We start from the raw sequence: 21,151 nt of genomic DNA on the forward strand, positions 1-21,151 counted from the left end.
TTTTGAAGTAATTGTATTGTGAAATAAACCATAATCCCTGACTGAAAAAGCCTTTCACTGTTTAAACCTTAAAACAAACCTTGGCTTTCCATTTTCCCACAAGCAGGAGGCAAACTTTGAAGTTATATTGGCCTCCTTCAGGCATGGCAAAGTCACTTCTTGGAGTCCCACCTAGAGCTGTCTGGCTTGCATTAGGCTATGATATGAGTGAGAAATAAACCTTTATTGGGGTCAGTTACTCAGTTTTAGAGATTGTCTTTATAATAGGTAGCTTTATTTTTCATTGATTAATAAAAATTTTTATAAACAAGATAAAATTAAAATACTTATCATTACAATAAATTGGGAAAGGATATCTGGAATGAAAAATTGTCTTGGAGGAAGGTTAAAGATTTTAGCTAACTTTTGGCTTTGATTAAGTTAACTAATGGAGCGTTAATTTATGCTGTAATTTCTGCAGCCACAACCTCCTGGGCTCAAGTCATCCTCCCACCTCAGCCTCCCAAATAGCTGAGACTACAGGCACTTGCCATCATGCCCAGCTAATTTCTTTTCTTTTCTTTTTTAAATTTAAATTTAATTTATTTATTTATGTATTTTTGAGATGGAGTTTTGCCCTTGTTGCCCGGGCTGGAGTGCAATGGTGCAATCTCAGCTCACCGCAACCTCCGCCTCCCGGGTTCAAGCAATTCTCCTGCCTCAGCCTCCCAAGTAGCTGGGATTAAAAGTATGCACCATCACACCTGGCTAATTTTGTATTTTTGGTAGAGATGGGTCTTCTCCATGTTGGTCAGGTTGGTCTCAAACTCCTGACCTCAGGTGATCCGCCTGCCTGCGCCTCCAACAGTGCTGGGATTACAGGCATTAGCCACTGCCCCTGGCCTTCTTTTTATTGTTTTCAATGAGACGCAGTCTCGCTCTGTTGCCCAGGCTGGAGTGCAGTGGCATGATCTCAGCTCACTGCAACCTCTGTCTCTGGGATTCAAGCAATTCTCATGCCTCACCCTCCTGAGTAGCTGGGATTACAGGTGTGCGCCACCACACCCAGCTAATTTATATATTTTTAGTAGGGATGGGGGTTCCTCCTGTTGGCCAGGCTGGTCTCCAACTCCTGTCCTCAAGCAATCCTCCCACCTTGGCCTCCCAAAATTCTGGGATTACAGGCGTGAGCCACCCCACCTGGCCCCCTTGGCTTTAAAAAAAAAATGGCATAATCTTGGAACCTTGATACCAAAACCTGGCAAGGACAATGAAAGTCAGGAAAATTATAGATCAAATATTACTCATTGATATGGATAAAAAAACTTAAGCAAATTTTTAGCAAACTAAATCTTCCAATGTATTAAAAAATGCATCATGATCAAGCTAGGTTTGAGCTGGGAATGTAAAGTTGAATTAACATTAGAAAATCAATTAATATAATTCACCACTTTAACAGATTAAAGGAGAAAATACATGATTATCTCAATACATGTAGAATAATTGTCTGATAAAATTAAACATCCATTCATGATAAATATTCTTGATAAAAGAGAACTTCCTAAACTGATAAAGGTTTCTTATCTTTAAAAAAAGCCTGCCACAATTGTTAGAGGTGGTGAAATATTGAAAGGATTCTTTTTGGGATCAGAAAATTGATAAAGATACCTGTTATTAACACTTCTTTTCAACAGTGTACTGGATGTCCTAACTAGCACAGTGATCTAGTAAAAAGAACCTAATGGCATAAGGATTAGAAAAGAAGAAATTAGGCTGGGCGTGGGTGGCTCATGCCTGTAATCCCAGCACTTTAGGAGGCCAAGGCAGGCAGATCATGAGGTCAGGAGATCGAGACCATCCTGGCTAACACAGTGAAACCCCGTCTCTACTAAAAATACAAAAAATTAGCCAGGCATGGTGGTGGGCGCCTGTAGTCCCAGCTACTCAGGAGGCTGAGGCAGGAGAATGGTGTGAACCCAGGAGGTGGAGCTGGCAGTGAGCCGAGATCACGCCACTGCACTCTAGCCTAGGTGACAGAGCGAGACTCCGTCTCAAAAAAAAAAAAAAAAAAAAAAGAAAAGAAAAGAAGAAATTAAACTCATTATTTTCACATGATGTGATTATGTTAGAAAATTTAAAACATTGTATAGATAAATTATTAGAATTAATAAGAGACATTTCTAGATACAAAAATGTTAAATATCAAAATGTTAGCCAAAAATCCCAGAAAAGAACATTTAAGAAGATATGCAAGATCCTATGGAGAAAATTATAAAAACCTCATGGAAACATTTTTAAACTTTATTGAAAGACTGGTATACAGAGTATACTATCTTCATAGATCAGAAGACTGAATTATTTAAAGATTATAAGTCTTCCCAAATTGACCTATCAATTACAGCAGTCCCTAATGGGAAAAACAATAGCAGTTTTGTGTGTATGTGGGTATGTAACTTGGCAAGATAATTCTAAAGTGAATATGAAAGTGTGCAGGCCAAGATATTCTTGAAGTAAATTAGGTGGATTACTTGATTTACAGACACAGATATATTTAAAGCTGCCATAATTAAGACTGATATTGGTGCCAGGATAGACCAATGGACTAACAGAGCAAATGGAGCAAGGCTTTAAGTGACGGGAGGAGAAGCAATACTATTTTGGGAGAGAAGGAAGACAGACTTTTTATTTCTTCCTTTTTCCCTCCTCCTTCCTCTCTTTCTTTCCTTCCTTCAATCAATCAACAGGTGTTTATTGAGTTCCTATGTATGTGCTGGGCCTCGTGCTAGGCCCTTGGGATAAAATGGTAGACAAGAAACTCTGGTTTTTGCCTCATGGGATAGCAGGACAATTGTAAATGCCAGGTTAATTTGATGAAGGAATCCAACTTTAGATAGTGTGGTTGGGGAGGTCCCCTCTAAGGAGGTGACAAGTGCATTGAACACAGAGGTTGAGAATAAGTGAGCTAAGTGAAGACTAAAGGAAAAGTATTCCAGGCACAGTGAAAAAAACTTCAAAGGCCCAAAGCCAAGAAGTTCTCTGTTATGTGTGAAGAAGAGAGAGTAGGCCTTTTTGGCTGGAGCAAAGTGGGCAAGACGGAGACTGGTGAACTGGCAGGTCCTGATTATGCAGAACTTTGTACACCATCATGAGGAGTCTGGATTTTATTCTCAGAGCAATGGGAAACCAGTGAAGTTATTTGTAACAAATGTAGGTACTAACATAAGATGTTGGTAATAGGGAAACTCTGTGTGTGTGTGTGTGTGTGTGTGTGTGTGTGTTGTGGGATTGATGGTATATGAAAGCTTTCTGTTCAATCTGCTCCAGTTTTCTGAAAACTGAAAACTGTCCTGAAAATAAAGTCTATTAATTAAAACCAGGAAACTGACCAGCTGGCGGTGATTTTTCTCCAGCATTTCTCACAGCTCAGGTGCAGACAAGGTGGAGAGAAATATTTGACTTAGACTCTCCGGTGAGGTTTTGCCAAACACAAAAACGCAAAGAGGCAGAGGGAAAAGGTGATTGAGTTTGTTTTCAAGGGCATAATAATATTGGTGGGCTGTGAAATCTAAGCCAGGTCATGAGGGAAGTGGAATAGATCCCAAGAAAGTGTGTAGTTGGTGGGTGTGGTTAGGGAATTGAGCACTGATCAGCATGTTAAATCAGCGAGGTGGGGACAGGGTAGCATTCCCCTGCAGAATCCTGTAGGGGCAGACTGTGAAGTAAACTTGCCTATTTTTGGTTGTTTGGGACTTTAGACTGTGGGATCAGAACAAAAGTAGCACATAGACCTTAAAACACTAAGCTTCTGCTTCCCCAAGTGTAGCAGAAATGTTCGTATTTTATTAGAAAACTAACTGTGGGCCTGCCAGGGTATGGGGGTGTGATATCCTGCTCTCTTGACGATTGTGCATAGGTACCTTATACTGACCGTTAGCTTAGGGGCCTACCTCTTGACATCAATTTCTAGATACCTAGAGAAATCTGTCCTTCTAAAAATGTGATTTAATTCTGACCTTGTAAGATTTTCAAGTTATGGATAAAGAGTCCTACCAGGCCTACTCTACCCTTCTCCTCCCTGGGATGGTGACAGTACCATCAGCTTAGGCAGATGCCATCAACCAGCGTTTCATGGCACAGCTGTGTCTCAGGACATGCTTTATTTGGTCTTTAGAGTGTTTTTAAAAATTGGATTAGTAGCCAATATTAAAGACATTTGCACAAAAATCTGGATTTCTGACTTTTTATGGAAAATTAGTAACTCTGACAATAATGGACAGGCCATAGCTCGTCCTTCCCTCCCTCCCTCCCTCTCTCTCTCCCTCCCTCCCTCCCTTCCTTCCTCTCTTTCTTCTTTTCTTTCTTTCTTTCTTTCTCTCTCCCTCTTGCTCTCTCTCTTTCTTTCATCTGTCTTTCTCTTGCTTTTTCTATCTTTATTCCTCTCTCTCTGTGTCTCCTTTCTTTTTTGAGACAGGTTCTTACTCTGTCTCCCAGGCTGGAGTGCAGTGGCACGATCATGGTGCACTGCAGCCTCCACCTCCCTGGTCTCAGGTGATCCTCCCACCTCAGTCTTCTGAGTAGCTGGGACAACAGATGTGCACCACCATGCCTGGCTAATTTTTTCATTTTTTGTAGAGACGGGGTTTCACCATGTTGCCCTTGAACTCCTGGGCTCAAGCGATCTGCCTGCCTCGGCCTCCCAAAGTACTAGGATTACAGGTGTGAGCCACTGCACCTGGCCTGAGATGGTCACATTGATTTCTATGTAAACATCCCTCCCTGGAGTTGTGCACTGCTTTGGGTCTGCCTAGGTGAAATGGAGTCATCTTTGCCTGTCTACCTGAGGCAAATATCCAGTGCCCAAATCTCTTCCATGGCTGGCTCTATGTCACTGCACATGGGCATTTGAGTTTGCCACCCCTAATCCAGGTACACCAAGTTCAGGGGCTCAGCACTGTCTCACTGGCCCCTGTGATAGGGTCCCAAGCAGATCTGTCTTAGAGTCTCGTTGCCTCCTGAACCATGCACCCCCTTCAACCTCTGGATGCCAACACTTGTCAGGACCTTGGGAAGATTGCTGGATACTCCCCTTTGTTTTGTCACCTCTCTCCAAGGCTAGATGCAGGGCTCCCAGTTAATACTGAGAGATTCCTGAGAGCAGGCGGCCTGCGCTAACAAGCCATGACATTTCTTCAGGCCTCTTTCCTATTCCCAAGAGTCAGTGAGATGCCAAGCTTCCTCCAGATGGCCTGGAGATCTAGTGACCCGACACTCCTGGGAATCTGACAGGTTTGGCTGACAAACCTGTGGCTCTGATAAAAGTGGGTGGCCTGTGGCACTTCTCCTGTAGAGGGCGTCCTGGAGCTGAGTTTAGAGAAGAGCCATCATTTCATGTGAGTGAGACTAATAGGAGGCCGGTTGAAGGTGCTTGAGACATTGGGGCTGTGATTTCGGGCACAAGGGAATCAGAGAATGACTTCCTTGAGGCTGGAAGGAGCTGGGGCTCTGGAGTCAGACAACCTGGATTTGAGATCCAGGTCTGTGGCTTATTCGCTTGCTTGGCAGACTTTCGGGTCATCATGGAACCATTCTTTTTCCTCACCCACCCATGAGGATCTTAAAAACGACTATCTCTCAGGGTTGTTGTGAGCATAAAATGAGGTACATTTTTTCAAGTGTCCAGTGCTATGCCTGACACATTGTAAGTGCTCAGTAAGTATTAGCTGCTATGATTATTGCTGTTATTGTTATTTGATAAGAGACGAGGACAGTGCTTGGAAGTCCCCTCTTGGTGCAGATAAGGGAGCCAAGGCCCAGAAAGGAGAAGGCATGTCCCCACTCTGAGTCAGCGAAAAGCTGGGGCCACAGACCCGAGTCTCCAGTCGCCCAGGAGTCAGACCCTGCTCCCTCCCACAAGGACAGGAGAGGAAGGGGGAGCTGGCTGGTGCAGTCCCCAGAGCACAGTGTCTTCCCTGAATCTGGGTGGGAGTTTCCCCAAGCCATCAAGAGAAAAACATTACCAAGCGGAAGCTCCGCAGCACAGACAGGCTTCCCTTCTTGGCCACGCCCAGCTCTAGCAGACTCACAGTGACGATGATGCAGTCAAAGATATTCCACTTCTTCTGGAAATAATAGTATGGGTCGAAGGCAATGATTTTGAAGACCATTTCGGCAGTAAAAAATATGGTAAAGACCTAGGAGTGGAAACAAGTTTTCATCACAGTGGGATCTGTGGGGTCGGAGGCAATGATAAAAATGGCAGCAAGAAAATGTCTTATTTACAAAATAGAAAATCCTCTTGTTTTGTTCAGTTGCTATATTATCTGTGGGCTCCTGATGATTGGCCAGGGTAACAGTCAACGTGACAGAATGGAGACATTTCTGCACCATTCTCAGGGGCTGTGCATGCTGCAGTTTTTCCACGTGAATGGTGGTGGGAGTGGAAAAAGCGGATAGTCTTTAAGATCATTATTATAATATCATTTTGTCAGTGAAGAGTCAGTCTGGTTCAGTAGTTAAAACGCATGGGTTGTGGGACATCACAGACCTGGATTAGAATCCCAGCTCAGACATTTCCTAGCTTATGTAAGCTTGGACAAATAATGCATCCTTCCTGTACCTCAATTTCCTCATCTGTATAATGGGCATAAAATGAGCCAATGCATGTGCAGTTCTTAACAAAGGGCCTGGCAGACAGTAATTCATTCATAAATAACAGTGACTAGTAAGAACAATGATTCATTGTCTCTAAGATTCTTTTAGGCTCTGTGTGTCTCTAATTGTCTTAAATAGGACAGAATTCTGACACTGAGAGAGGTCAGAACCAGGCTCGGGTAACACAACAACCAGCAGGGAAGGGAGACAGAGAAGGAGGAAAGCAACGACGAGGGTCAGGTGCTTTTCCTTCATATCTTTTTATCTGAGCCCCTCACCAGCCTGAGAAACAGATAATGCATCCTTCTTATGGAGAAGAAAACAGGCTGAGAGTTTAAGTGACTTTCTCATGCCACAAGACTGATTCAAAGAGTATCTATGGAGTGCCCCTTGTAGGCAAGTCAGTGTGGTGTGGAGGGGGTAGGGTTGTGTCTTCCAGAGACCTGGGTCCACCCTGGTTCCACCCTCACCAGCTATACAATTTTGGGCAGGATACTTAACCTCTCTGAGTCTTAATGCTCTCTTTTGTCATGTGAGGGTGATGATAACCTCATAATGTTGTTGTGACACTGAAATAACATTCATAAAGCACCTGACTCATTGCAGGCACCAAGCACATGACTTTCTTGCTTTAAAAAAGTGGCGCTTTCCTCTGACACTGTGGGAAAGGCCTTTTCTCTCTCTTGCTTCCACTTTTCTAACTGTAGAATGAGGGTGTGGGCTCAAATGTCTATTCCATAAGGCCCTCTGTGGTCTTAGGCTGACTTCTTGGGAATAAGCATTCTCTTCTCTTTCCATTTTTTCCTTTTCATATCAACTTTAGGATGTGACCTCAGCCTAGGTGCTGCCAAAACATGAGGCATGCTGATTCCACCATGTTCCAGAACCTACTGCTGCCCCTTTCACAGCCCTGGATTATGGCGGAGGGAGTGGTTTCTAGGGACAAGTAGTCACATTTCCTCTAGGCCTTCCCCCTCCACCTAAGTCTGCAGCCTATAAGAAGCTGGACCCCAAAGCCAGACAGTTCTGGTGAATCCAGTAGGTCACCTCCAGCTTGGTGGACCCTGCTGCGGACATGAAGGCAGGATGCTGACCCTTTCTAGCTTCTGCCTATCATGTGTGCATGTGTTTGAACACACACACACACACACACACACACACGCAATCTTGTGAGGTGGCTTAATTCAGGGGTTAAGAAAAGTGGGCTTGGGAGCCGGTCTGTCTGGGTTCAAATTCTGATGTGGCCACGAAACTCAACTCTATGATCTTGGGAAGATTATTTAACCTTTTGCATCTCCATTTTTCCATCTGGGAAAGGGAATAACAAGAGTGCCTACCATATAGGGTTGTTGTGAAAATAAAATGAGATAATCCATGAGAAGCATCTGAGTATTATTACTATTCCTGTGGGTGGGGCAAGGTTGGAGCAGTTGTCCCTCTGAGTCAGATACTTTATTCAGTATATAGTGAAATCCAGTATGGATTGTATCTTGTTAAGAGTAAATAATACTAACAAGTGATGGAGGAAAATTTAAAGCAGCATCACGTCTAAACTAGATGCCAAAGAAAAGTTCCGACTTCCTGATGCTTTTGTTACAACAGCAACCTTGTTTCCATGTTTCCTTCCTTCCACTGTCTTCCCCTTCCCTCCCCAACTCTTTTTCTCCTTAAGTGACAACATTGAAAATCATGGCTACTGTTAATTGCAGTCATAAAAGTAATTACATTGGAAGGAAACGGACAAGTCCAAAGATTGTCTTTAGATAAAAAAGTGACATTTATCCTCATTTCAAGGTAGAGGCAACTGAGATCCAGAAAATTCAAGTGGTTGTCCTATGTTTTGTAAAGGGCAACTAGCTGCCTCTGGCTCCAGGCTCTCTTGGTTCACTTTCCTGTGCTTGTTCATCCCAAAGCCATTCCCACCAGCTCAGCCTGGGTCCTCCCACACTTGACCTCCTGAACCCAGTGTCCACATGTCTCCCGCACTGCTGCTCTGCTCTCAGCTAACTGGCTCAACACACTAACCAATAAGGGCATGCCCCACCCCACCCGAACCGCACCCTGCCATCATCCCCACCCCGCCCCGACCAAGCCAGTGAGGGCAGTACCAGCCAGAGCACTCACAATGTTGCCTATCTGGAGCATGGCTTCGAAGGTAGGGCTCATGCCATGGTGCTCCATGGCCATGAAGATGGTGTTCACCACGATGCACAAGGTGATGGTGAGCTCTGCAAAGGGATCCGTCACAAGCCCAAAGAGAATTGTCTTGAGCTTCACCCACATGGGGCAGCAATCCCAGATCAGATACTTCTGAGCCAAGCTGGTCAAGCAGGGTGGGCACTTCTGTTCAGACTCCTCGAGTTCTGCATTACAGTGTGGTCAATGACAGCTGTCAGCCATGTGTCACCTTGGACCCCAATTCTGCGGTCATCCTCTAGACCTTGTTGTTAATAATAAGTACCACCTCCAACATTTTGACTCAGCCCTCTCTCTGTCTCTGGTGTTCATTTCCTATATTTTGAACTCCTTTAGTCCTGCAACTCCAATTAATGTCTGCCCCATCCAGTCCTTTAAACTGCTGACATTACATATTTTTACTGCCCATCACCTATATCGTGTCCTTACTTCTCAATTTACCCAGCTTAGATTTCACATCCATCTCTCTAACTACTCCCTTGTAGGCACCCTCACTTCCTTTGCCCCTCTCCTCCTTCATTGTACTTGCCTGGCAAAACCTGAACTGTGAATAGACCCAATTTGTAGACTACTCTGTACTTGCACCCAACCAGCTGGACCTGGCTGGAAAAAATACACAACTATGCTTACCGACCCTCCTAGAGATCTGTGAGCCCCAGCCTTGCCCTGCCCAGAAATCTGGCTGTGTTTCTATATTATATTCCACTCCTTCAGTCTTCCAGATGACTGTTTCTCACTTCCTCTTCCCCCCTCTAACCTCCGGCTCTTCTTTCTACTTACACTCTGTTGATGAGCTCCCTTTTATTTCACTCAGAATATAGACTAGTTCACAAAAGAACTTCCCCTTCTTCCTACCACTAAATCTCTGGCATATCTGCAAGTCCACCTGGTATTCTGTCTTCCTGCCCCACACAGTGCGTGGGTGGCTCTACCCCTCCCACTTGTGCCGGGCTCTTTCCTTTCCCACCTATTCAAGGCCTGCATCATCCAGACCTGTCTCCCTTCCAGACCATTGCCATGAGCAGGTAAACATGCTTTAATTATCTCGCAGCTTTGAAAAAGTCTCTCTGGACCCCATGCTCTCTTTCATTACTGCTTCTTTAACAGTAAAATTCCTTGCAAGAGTTTTTTACACTTAACCTTCTGCAGCTCCTTACCTCTTTTTTTCTCTGCAGCCCCTGGAATCTGACTTTAACTGCTTCCAAATTCAAATAATTGATTTCCAGTTCTCATCTTACCCTTATAACATTTGACAGAATTTATATTGTTCTCTTTGAAATCAGTGTTCATTTGGCTCTGGGGACTGCATCATCTCTTGCTTTTTCTCCCATATTTCTCCACTTCTTTTCACTTTCTGTTTTTGTCTCCCTTTTCCTTTCCTGCTTGTAAATGTTGAATAACTCAAGCATTCTCACCTTAGCTTCTCTGTGTTTTTGAATCTCATAGCCCTAAAAAACCATCTCTATGCCAATTCCCACCAAATTATGTGTCCAATTTCTGATCCCTTCCTGAACACTAGGCTTATCTCTCTACCTGCCTCCATTAAATCTCCATGTGGATGTGTAACTGTGTTCACCTCGATGGAGGGCAATTTCTTAGCTTTAGGTTTATCTATAAATTCCTCGGCAAGACATGCATCTTGAACAGATATCAGCCTATGTGGGCAAAGAAAGATGATGTCCATTGTTTGTAATAATAATGGAAAACAACAACTGATAAAGCATAATACATTGTGAAAAAGAATGAGGCAGATTTATTTGTGGTGATGTAGAAAAATATGTATGTGTAATGTATGTATGTGCATGCATGTGCTTATATATGCATAGAACATTGCTTGAAGAATATAAGATAAGCTGGAGTGGGAGGGGGGTGCACCAGGAGTCTGGGGAGCAGAAAGGGTCTATAGTGGGAAGGAGACATAGTTGTCATTGCATACACATTTGCAGTGTTTAGGTTTTTTTTACTATATGCACTTGAAAAATGAGTTTAGAGAAATAACTGTGTGCCCCCAAATTTTGCTAACAGTGTTTTTTCCTGATTTAAAAATGTGTATGTAGTCAAGATTTATCAGTAGTATTTTTATTTGTTTTCTTTTTTTTCAATTTTCTTCATTTTTTTATTTTAAATTTTTTTTCTTTTTTTAAATTACACTTTAAGTTTTAGGGTAAATGTGCACATTGTGCAGGTTAGCCACATATGCATACATGCCTTACATATGAAGCTTTTCTCACTGCAAGGCTTGGAAAATACCTTCTCCATGTTTTTTTCTTTCTTTTGTAGTTTCACTTTTTTCACTTAAAACTTTGGTGCATTAGAAATTTATTTTGGGTAAAGAGTAAGATATTGATGTGGTTTATTTTTTCCTGTCTCTGATTATTTATATCAACATTACTTATTGAATAATTTTTCATTTTCCCAAGATTTGAAACATCATTTTTGTCATGTTATTACCATTTATGTTCATGTGTTTTCATATACACATGTCCATTTCACTTCCACAGATCAGACTATTTATTTTCACTGTCATGCTGTTTTAATCACTGACTGTGGATTTTAGAAACTACAGATGTCAAAACTGGCAAAGCATAATTCTCTAAAGAAGTAGGCACATCCTGGGACCAAAATCAACAATCCCTGTTTGGAACAAAAGCAAGAACTTCCTTGGACCTATTTTGGCACTAAAAAGAAGCACAGGAAGTAGTCATGAATGAGGACACTTTAGATGTGCCATTTTGGCAGGAAGCAGCCACCTGTGAGGCATGATGGGAAAAGGGAGGCATCTTTGTAAACAGCCTTGACGTTGCTGAACTTGATTGATTGCAGAGACACAGAGACTAAAAGTATCTACTTGCCAGCTGAAAACATGACCATGGCCCCACCTCAAAAGGATCTCCTATATAAAATTGATAACAGAGAGAACTTTCCTCCCTTCATCCTGTTACGCTTAAAGAGGTCCCCCTGCTCCTGTTAACACCAGTGTCTCCACTGTGCGTTCTCTCCTGCCACTGCAGGAGTCTGTTGAATATACCCTTTCTTCCCTTAATCTTCAGTCTCTCTTATTCTCCCAGATCCTTCCCATTAGCATGCAAATATGCTCAAAACAAACAAACAAACAAAAACTCCCCCAAACACAAAAACCAAAAAGTCTTCTTTCAATTCTCCCTACTCCCTAGTGCCATCTTACTGTCTCCTTTCCCTCACAGGCAAACTTCTTGAAAAAATTGTACACCATATCTCCATTTCTTCACCTCTCACCCGCTCTTTAAGCCCCTTCAATATGACCTCTGCCTACCCTTTTACTCCATTAATCCTCTTTTGCTTAGATCACCAAAGACATCCATGTGACTAAAGCCCCTGGACCTTTTCATGTTTCATTTTACCTGACCTTTCCACAGCATTGCCTCTGTTGGCCTTTCTATTCTTTCTGAAGAAATTTTTACTCTTGGCTCTGCATTGCATTCTTCTAGATCTTTTCCTATTTCTGTACCTTCCTTTTCAGTCTCCTCTGCTGGGTCCATCTCTTCTGCTTAACTATTAAACATTTAGTTTGTTAGAACTGTGTCTGAGGCCTTCTTCTCTTCTTACTTCAACCCTTCTGTGTTAACTCATCCACTTGCATCTTTTCAAAATTACCACTTACATTCAAACTGCTTTCAAATATATATATGTATATATATATATATACACATATATATGTGTGTGTATGTGTGTATATATATATATATAACATGTATATATATATATATATGCCATCTTTGTCATCTAAGTTCTAGACCCCTATATCCTAAAGTCAACTTCCTACTGGACACCCCTACCTAGATGCTCCAAGGGCACCTGAAACCCAATATATCCCAGACTCAACTCATAATCTTCTTTCATCTTTCCCCAGTAAAGCCCCCTTCTTCCCCTAAAATGCTCCCTTTATGAGTTATTGTATCAGCATATCTTAAGGCGCTTATACCAGAACCATATGCATCATCAAGTCCTGAATCTTATGCCCCTTAGATAGCTCTCATATCCTTCCATTTCCCATCAGCCCCACTGTCACTACCCCAGAGTTCAAGCACTGCCATCTTGTACTTGGTTTCCTCCTAACTGGTTTCCCTGACAACATACTTCCCCTCTTATATCTACAAGTATCCAGAGTAACTTTTATAAAATGCAAATGTAACTTCCCTGCCTCCAATCCTTTAATGGCACCTCACTCCTCTTAGCATGAATTCCCATATCCTTAATGCAGTCTAGGAGTTTCTTGGGATCTGGCCCCAACTCATCCCTCTAGCCTTATTTTCAGTTCTCCTGGTTCTCTAGGTTACAGCTACATTAGGCTTTTTCATTCCTTCAAATGTTATTTTCTCTTCTGCTTTGCAGTCCTTTCAGCCTGGGATAATTCCCTGGCTCCAGGAAAATCTTACCATATTTCACTTAGTATCCTGCACTTCCTCTTTAAGGCACTCACCACTCCAGTAAGCTCACTGCTGTGACCCAGCTTCTGGAATTCTGGCTTGGACAACAGTGAAATCTCAGCTTGCATGCCAAGCATAGATGGTTCACATGCTTTGAGTTCAGTGAATTGTCAAACTCCTGTTGGTTTGGGCCAAACTTTCTTAAGCATAATCCCTCTTAAAGAGGTGTAGCCTTTGTAAATCCTATTACGACTCTGGCAGCATGAAGCATCCTTCAGGTGTCTCATGTGTGTAATGAATATAACATCCAACCAGAGAAGACGATGTGCCCTATGCTCAGAAAACTTTGGCCTCTTTTATTTAACCTAAGGTTTCCTCTCCTCAGATTTTCTTTAAAACATCATTGTTTCTCTGGCCTTTCTTACTCTACTGTCACAGCATCTTCCTTGAGGGGAAGTCTACCCTACCCCAACATATTTGACTATTACTTATTTTCTTCCTTTTTATCAGTTCACACTGTTATAAATTAGCATCACTCCCCCCGCCAACCACCCAAATATCACCTTTGTGCATGCACTTGTCTTCTGGGTAATGGAGGTCAGGCTGTGAGCAAAACAGACACATCTCCGCCCTCATAGATTTTACAACCTAGTGAATCATAATAGCCAAATGTGATGAGTATTTACTACATGCCAGTCGTGGTTCTAAGCATTTTGCTTGACCTGACTCATTTAATCCTCACAAAACTCTACAAGATAAGTATATTCTCACTACTTTACAGGCTAAAAATCTGAGGCACAGAAAAGTTACTGAAGCTCCAAGGTCACTGTGTACCATAAGTGGAAGAGCTAGGATGCACACCCAGGCAGCCGGGTTCCAGAGCAGTGTTCTAACTACTACCCTCTGTTGCCTCTCATTCATCCCATGACCTTCTTTTGTCTTACCTACTCTGGGATGTGTTTGGGACACGCATTTTGCTTATTGCTATCTCATTCTTGCAGAATGCATTGTACTTGCTATTTGTGTCTGCGAACTTTCTCCTCAGCTTCTTACATAGCTGATTCCTTTATTTAATTCAAATTTCTGTTCTTCTTGGAGAGAATTTTCCATCTCCTTTCCTACTTTATTTTTTCTCCTACTTCTTATATCTGAATATCTATTCATCTTTCATGTCCCCTTCCCTGCTAGGATGTAGATTCCATGAGCGCAAGCTTATATCAGTTCACCACTGAATCCCAGCACCTGAAGCAATGCCACACACACAACAGGGGCTCAACAAATGCTTGTTGATAAGAGAATAAATGAAAGAAGAGAGAAGGAGGAAGCTTAACAGTTTTCGAGAATAAATGAAAAAACAAACTGTTTGTATTCAATGTTTGCTGTTTGATGACTAATAGCAAAACAAAAACCAAAACAAACGAACAAAAACCAAGAAACCTATCTGGCCAAGAAAGAAATTGTGGGAATAGCAGCTTGGTCAAATTCTATGCCATGAAAAATGTTAGAAGTACAGACTCTATTACAATGAACAGTGATATTAAATAATTATCAATGAGAAAAAATAATAGAAGAGAGTCTGTACACGTTGTTGTTGAGAAATGAGTACACATTTCTCAAAGCACAAACTCAGGTATGCAAGAAATGTAACTTAGTTGAATTCAATTTATGCTTCAAGTCCTCACCATGGGAACTGTCTCTTGTTAAGTCAATGTTGGATACTATTTCAATATCTGAGTCTGTGTCTGAGTTTTGTAGGGCTCAAACCTGGTGGAGAGTTGAGCTGGTCCTTTGTCATTGCTAAGCGTATTTTGCCTGAGTTGTAGCTCCCGTCTGGTCCCTGGTGGGAGAGTCCATGAAGATGGCTCTTCTCTCTCTAGTTTCCCTCTATGGGTCTCACTCATCTTTTTCCATAGCCTTCACTGGGGGCTAAGTCATCACCCAGCTCCTCTCTGCCATTCTGGAGCCACAGGGCTCTCTCTGAGGCTGCTTCAGGCCTTCTCTAACCTAAGGTTGACCTAAGCTAAGGTTGCCTTTCCCCAGATTTTCTTAAAAACGTCTTTGTTTCTCCTGCCTTTCTTACTCTACTCTCACAGTATCTTCCTTGAGCGGAAGTCTATCCTACCCCAAGATACCTGACTATTCCTTATTTTCTTCCTTTTTATCAGTTTACACCACTATAAAGTAGCATCACCCCCCAGATATCACCTTTGTTAATGCACTGCTCTTCTAGGTAATGGAGATCCAGCTGTGAGCAAAACAGATACATCTCTGCATATCTGGTAAATTACTGGCTAGTTCTACTCTACAGTTTCTGTGCATGTGAATCTCTCTGTCTAAGGCTTGCCACCTCTGGCTTTACCTAGAAAGTAGGGCACACATTGGCTCTGTTTTGAAATCCCTCAAACATTTTTTTGGTTTCTATTGCTCACCACTTCTTCCCCTCAAATTAGGATTCAGCCTAGGGCTGGGAGGAAAACACACAGGACTCCTTCTCAGGAGCACACCAGCACTCAAGCTCCCTTACAACTCCTCCAGCCTAGGTCAGTTTTAATTTGTCTAGGGGAGTAAGATAACTGGAAATGACGAAGGTTGCATTCTCCATACCCTAAGGCAAAAAAAGGCTGGATTAGAACAGACCTCCTGCTCAAGGTTAGAGAGATGCAATCACGCTCTATGGCAAAGTGTGTGGATAGGTGGCCATGACCATTGCCACTCTCTTCCTCTACCCGTTGGCTTGGAACTTAGATACATTGCTGGGGAGACTGAGTGGATTCCCACTTGATTGGTAGAATTCTAAATTAACAAGGACTTAGTTAAATTGACTTATTAATGGACTTAAATTGTCTACCAATATTCAGCATAATGTGGGCTTGAACAAGAAATTAAATTACAACTGTGTAAGTTACAACCATGAAAAATATAATTATGAAACCATGAAAAGGATAATTTTGCCATGTGGGAAAATTAAAGATGGTTAAATTTCTTGTATACCGGAGAGCTGGCCTGAAATTCTCTGATGCCTGCCAGATCACTTTTAAAAATCTAGTTTTGTGATGCATGCAAAGCAGATACTAATTTGAACAAGAGATGAGCTAGGATATTTTATTCATCAAATTATTTTGTTTTTGAAAAATTATGCATATAAAAAACCACATTGATAAAAGATGGTGGGGCCTAAGACATAAGAATGAGGAGTATTAGGAATTCCAGTACACAGAGATGGACGCTTTGACACGAGTTAGAGACATTGCTTCTGCTGCTCACATGGGAATTCATCATGACACAGTGGATGAACAATGCAGTGAGCAGCACTTACCCTCAAGGACGGAGGTTATGATACTGACAACACTCATTGCCCTTTGGGCCCGGAAAGGTTCATCTAAGTATTCTGCTGACAAGAAAGTCTTCTTTTGTCCTGCATCGAATGCCTGTTGAGACACAAACAGAGTCAGGACGCTCCTTTAACCTGACATCTTCATGGCAAAGTTGGATCATTCAGCCTCTTATTGGCCAATCTCATATATAGTCATATGTCACTTACCGATAGCGATATGTTCTGACAAATACATCATTAGGTGATTTCATCATTCTGTGAATATCCTACATTGTATTTACACAAACAAATGCTATAGCCTTCTATACATCTAGGCTAAATAGTGTGGCCTATTGCTCCTAGGCTACAAATCTGTACAGCATGTTATTACTGAATACCGTAAGTATAAACAGTTAATAAACATAAAGAAAGTTTATAAAGCTTCCAACCATGAGGACTAAGCAAATGATAATAGTAGTCACTATTTATTGTTATCTGTCAGACATGTATAAAAATGTAGGCACTTTATTATTTCATTTAACCCTCCAGCTATTTAGAAACCTTTTTACAAGGGGAGACAAGGAGGCTTGGATAATTTAAAGGACTTGCTAAATGTGACTCAGGTGGTAACTGGCACAGTTGGGACTAAAATATAGGTCCATACTAAACAGAAGGGCCTAAAGAGTCAATCTTTCACTAGCCTGGTAATTTAACTAGAATGAATCAAGGTCAGAATATCTAGACACATGATAATCTCAGGAACAGAGAAAGGAGGGTGGGGGCCCATCACAAGAGAGGCATAAATGCCTTCAGTGAGGCATTTTCTAGAGTGCTAATGCACTCCCAGCGAGCCCTGCAGGATGCCTTTGACTTTAAGACTCTGTTTTGGTGATTCCGTTTGCCCTGGAGACCTACTCTCTACCTTCTCCGCTGTCTCTGTTCCTGGGGAGGGAGACCTGTACAAAATGTGTTATCCTTACCCTCTGGTTCTGGCCAGGTTTGGTTAATGGGAGACATAGGCAGGACATTCAAGGATAGAAGGAGAGACAAGTCAGGTATTTTCCCCTGGCTTCTTCTCTCCTGTGCTATGGCTGAGTAGCAGAGCTGTGATCCTCTACTAAGATCACAAGTTCTGCCAGGCAGCCTCTCTGACACATGAGGGCAGCTGCTGCTGTAGTCTAATTCTGGTCCTTTCCTTCATCCCTTCAGCCTAGGCATGTAACAGCTTCCCCCTGTTACTAGTTTCTAGGTGCCTCACTGTCCCTTATTCATTCTCTAAGCCCAGCCCACACCTCTGTAAATACTTTACTAAACTCTCTCTATTAGCCCATCGGAGTGGTCCATCTGTTTCTTGCTGGGACCCTGAATCACATGACATTGAGTCAGAGACTGAGCTAAGGCAACTCTAAGACTTATCTGTATCAGTGGAACCATTTATTGGTCTCTTTACAATTCTGTCTGCAATTGCTCTGTATCCCTGGCTAGCCAGAGAGGGCAAATGAAAAACACTAGAAACATCATTGCTGAAACTGGAGGGGAGAGCTCACATTAACTCACAGCTCCCAATCCAATGAGGGATCCCTGACTTGCCATTACACTCTGCGATTATTCTATTAAAGAGTGCTGGCCAGTTAGTCACTGTTGCCTAATTTGTTCATTTTGGCAAATTATTTCTTCTGTGAGTAAAGCAAGGAATACTGTGCTTCTATTCAGATCTGTCCTAAGAAACTTCCTGAATTTCTCTGGGTTCCATTTGCCCAGCCTAGAAGAGTTTGCATAGAGCCATAAGCAGGAAGAGAAGGGTCCTTCAGTTTTTCTCATACCTGTCCAACAAGAAAGCAGGCCTATCACTGAGGCAGTGATGTTGAGTGGGGACAGAGAAGCACTGATAAGAAATACGGGGTCAAATGGAATATAATTTGCATCACTACTGCAGAATAAACCAGGAAACCTGTTTGACCTCAGGCCAACTCAATCTCTCTCTCTCTGGGTCTCATCTTCTATGTCTGTAAAAAAGGAGTACAATGGGGAGGCATTGGACAGGATGATGGCTAAAGATCCCTTCCATTGGTGATACTCAGGCTTCTTGACTCAAGGCTTCTAGGTGGAAGACAGCCTGAGGGAGTCTGAAGCATTCACAAACTCACCGAGACATCGACAGCTCCAGGGGCAAGCTCACTAGTGGGTGGCAGTTGGTGTTCATCTTCTCCATGCCTGGAGTCAGGGTTGCTGGGTTGAGGAAGAGGGCTTCTAGGGAGGGGGCCTTGCTGGCCAGCACCCCCACCCAGCAGCAGAGAGCCCCGATGGCTTTCGTGGTCTCCAGGAAAGACTCCATCATCTGTGACTCCCTCAGGGAGTGAGATATCTCGGCCAGGGGACCGGAAATGGAATACACTGCCATGACTAGCCCGGCGTTTTCCAGAGGCGAGGCCTAGAAAAGACTGGGCATTGCCCCAAAGGAGCAAGAAGGCTGGAAACTGGTCCTCTGGGAAATCTAGAGCCCAACACTTCCCTCTACCTACTCCCATTTCCCTGCCCCTGTCTTTATGACCTTTCAGTCACTAAGTAAAGGCACAAATCTAAGGGGTATTCTAGGTATGCATGGTGGGCAAAAAGAAAAAAGGAGACTCTAGACAGACTCCGGGAAAGACCAGGAGAGAGGAGAGATTACAGCGTGCCGATGCTCAGCAAATAGGTTATCATGGCCAGGAACATGTCAGAGGAAACCTTGCCACCTGGATAGTTCAGTTGATTGCCAACCTTTGGCCACAGGGCTAGACAAAGCTGTCCTAAGTTCCCTTTTCCACATGCAAAGTTGTGACCTAAGGAGGCTACTATGCACACCAGTACTGGAACATACTTGGTAAGTGGTTGTTGAATGAATAAGTGCACTTCATTGTCTGAAAATTAGGTTGTACAATTCATTAGATCCCATCTGTATGAATGTGAGAGTTTGTGTTGCAAAGGAGGAGACAAGAGCTGTACAGTGCAATGAGTTTCTAGGATCCCTCGAGGCTTGAACAGTCAACAATGGAGAGACTGAAGGAAGGGTTGCAGCCTAATTTCCTGGAAGAATAATGTCATTCCTCCAAATCAATAAACATTTCCCATCAAAATCTTCCATTGAGGGAACTGTGTGGCTTAAAGTTGCCAGAGAAAAGAGCTAATTCATAAACCCAGAGCCCTCAGAGAATTAGTGTGCTGGGTTAGGTAGTTCCCATGACCATAGTGAAACTTGACCATAATAAACCATCATTTCTGTCCTCAGGTGGTCTATAGTATGTACAAAATCTAAACATTGACTTCATACCGAACTCTGATCATACCGATTTATTCCACTCACCTTCCTTAATTCCTTTTTATTACTAAGCTACTAAAGTGGAGAATCTTGCCAATTGGGGTTCTCCTTACTAATCCCCTTATCTCACAGAACTGAAGTTTCCTCTCTTGATAATTTGAAGCCTGATCCTGTTTAGCAACCATTATTAAAAGCTCAGTATTATAAATAGAGTACTCTCTGCCTGTAATACATGCCCAAGGACTATAGAACTCATAAAATGCAAAAATCCTTCCAATTTTTGAAGCAAATGAGAAAAATTGACACATCCATATTAAGGAAGGGAATACTACATTATTTGCACTTGAGCACCAAGCAAACCAATGAAGAAACTGAGAAGAAAATTTTGGTTGCATATTTGACAGCAGTGTCTCCTTGGCCACGAGTTATTTTAGAATTAAGCTTTTTGACAAATGGTGGGCAATGTCTTCTGAGTATAAGCATTAGAATTGCTTTAAAATTCATCCTCTAACAAGACCAACTGGTCTGTGATTTTCCACAAAAACCCTCCTGGGTCTCTTCTATATATTCCTCTATTTAATTTCTATTGGTTATAAAATGGCTTTAGATAAAAACTGCATTAGGTCTATTTACCAGATGAATGTACCTGGGAAAAGAGGGAGAGGATGCCTTCCTGAGTGGGCTCCAATCAATCAGTTAGCATTAAAGAAGTACTCAAATGGTGCCTCCCTGTCTTTGCACATACATGTTGTTCTTTCTGCCAGGAAAATACTCCTCCCCAAACTCTCTCAAGTCTTCAATTACTAGAAGAATCCCTACATGCTATTTATTGTTGATCCCAATTATGCCTTCCTCCAGGAAGCCTTTTCTGATACCTATCCAGCCCCATAACAGTGGATGTTTCTTCCCTGATTCTCAAAACACCATGTATGTGTCTCTAATACACTATTTAACACATAGCTGTGTTTATATCTGCCTCCTCCACCCAAATGGAAATCCTTAGGGAAAAGAACATGTTCTAGTCATCTCTTTATACCAAGCACCTAGTATTGTTGAATGAACAAGTTACAGTTCCTCTTTTTTCCCTTTGAAAGTAAGCATCACTGGAGAGACAAGCACACATACCAATTATTGGACATCCAAGTGCTAATCTGTGTGGGGCTGACAGAATGGGGGAAATTAAAGCCCAATTCAGTGTCATTGACATTTCCATGGAAGCTGTGATTCATCCTGTTCTGTGATTGTCTGAACTGTGCCCCATGTATGCCAGGTGCTGCTCAAAAGGGGCAAAGCAAGAAAGAGGAGGGC

General features: G+C 42.5%; 1 protein-coding gene across 3 annotated transcripts in view; it reads right to left on the bottom strand.

Moving 5' to 3' along the window:
* Nucleotides 1-21,151, bottom strand: part of SCN10A (sodium voltage-gated channel alpha subunit 10) — a 98,076-nt gene that overhangs the window by 35,471 nt on the left and 41,454 nt on the right. For 2 of the 3 annotated variants that reach the window (XM_008951543.3, XM_008951542.3), the window contains exons 11-14: nt 18,693-18,986; nt 16,549-16,660; nt 8,755-8,993; nt 5,997-6,170 (exon numbers count right to left, since the gene is read on the bottom strand). In XM_008951543.3, the coding sequence (XP_008949791.2) occupies nt 5,997-6,170; nt 8,755-8,993; nt 16,549-16,660; nt 18,693-18,986 (819 nt within the window). The remainder of the gene's footprint in view (nt 1-5,996; nt 6,171-8,754; nt 8,994-16,548; nt 16,661-18,692; nt 18,987-21,151) is intronic. The other variant, XM_008951544.3, reaches the window with a different exon arrangement.

Source organism: Pan paniscus, chromosome 2 (genome assembly GCF_029289425.2).
Source record: "Pan paniscus chromosome 2, NHGRI_mPanPan1-v2.0_pri, whole genome shotgun sequence".
In the NCBI taxonomy this organism is placed as follows: Eukaryota; Metazoa; Chordata; class Mammalia; order Primates; family Hominidae; genus Pan; species Pan paniscus.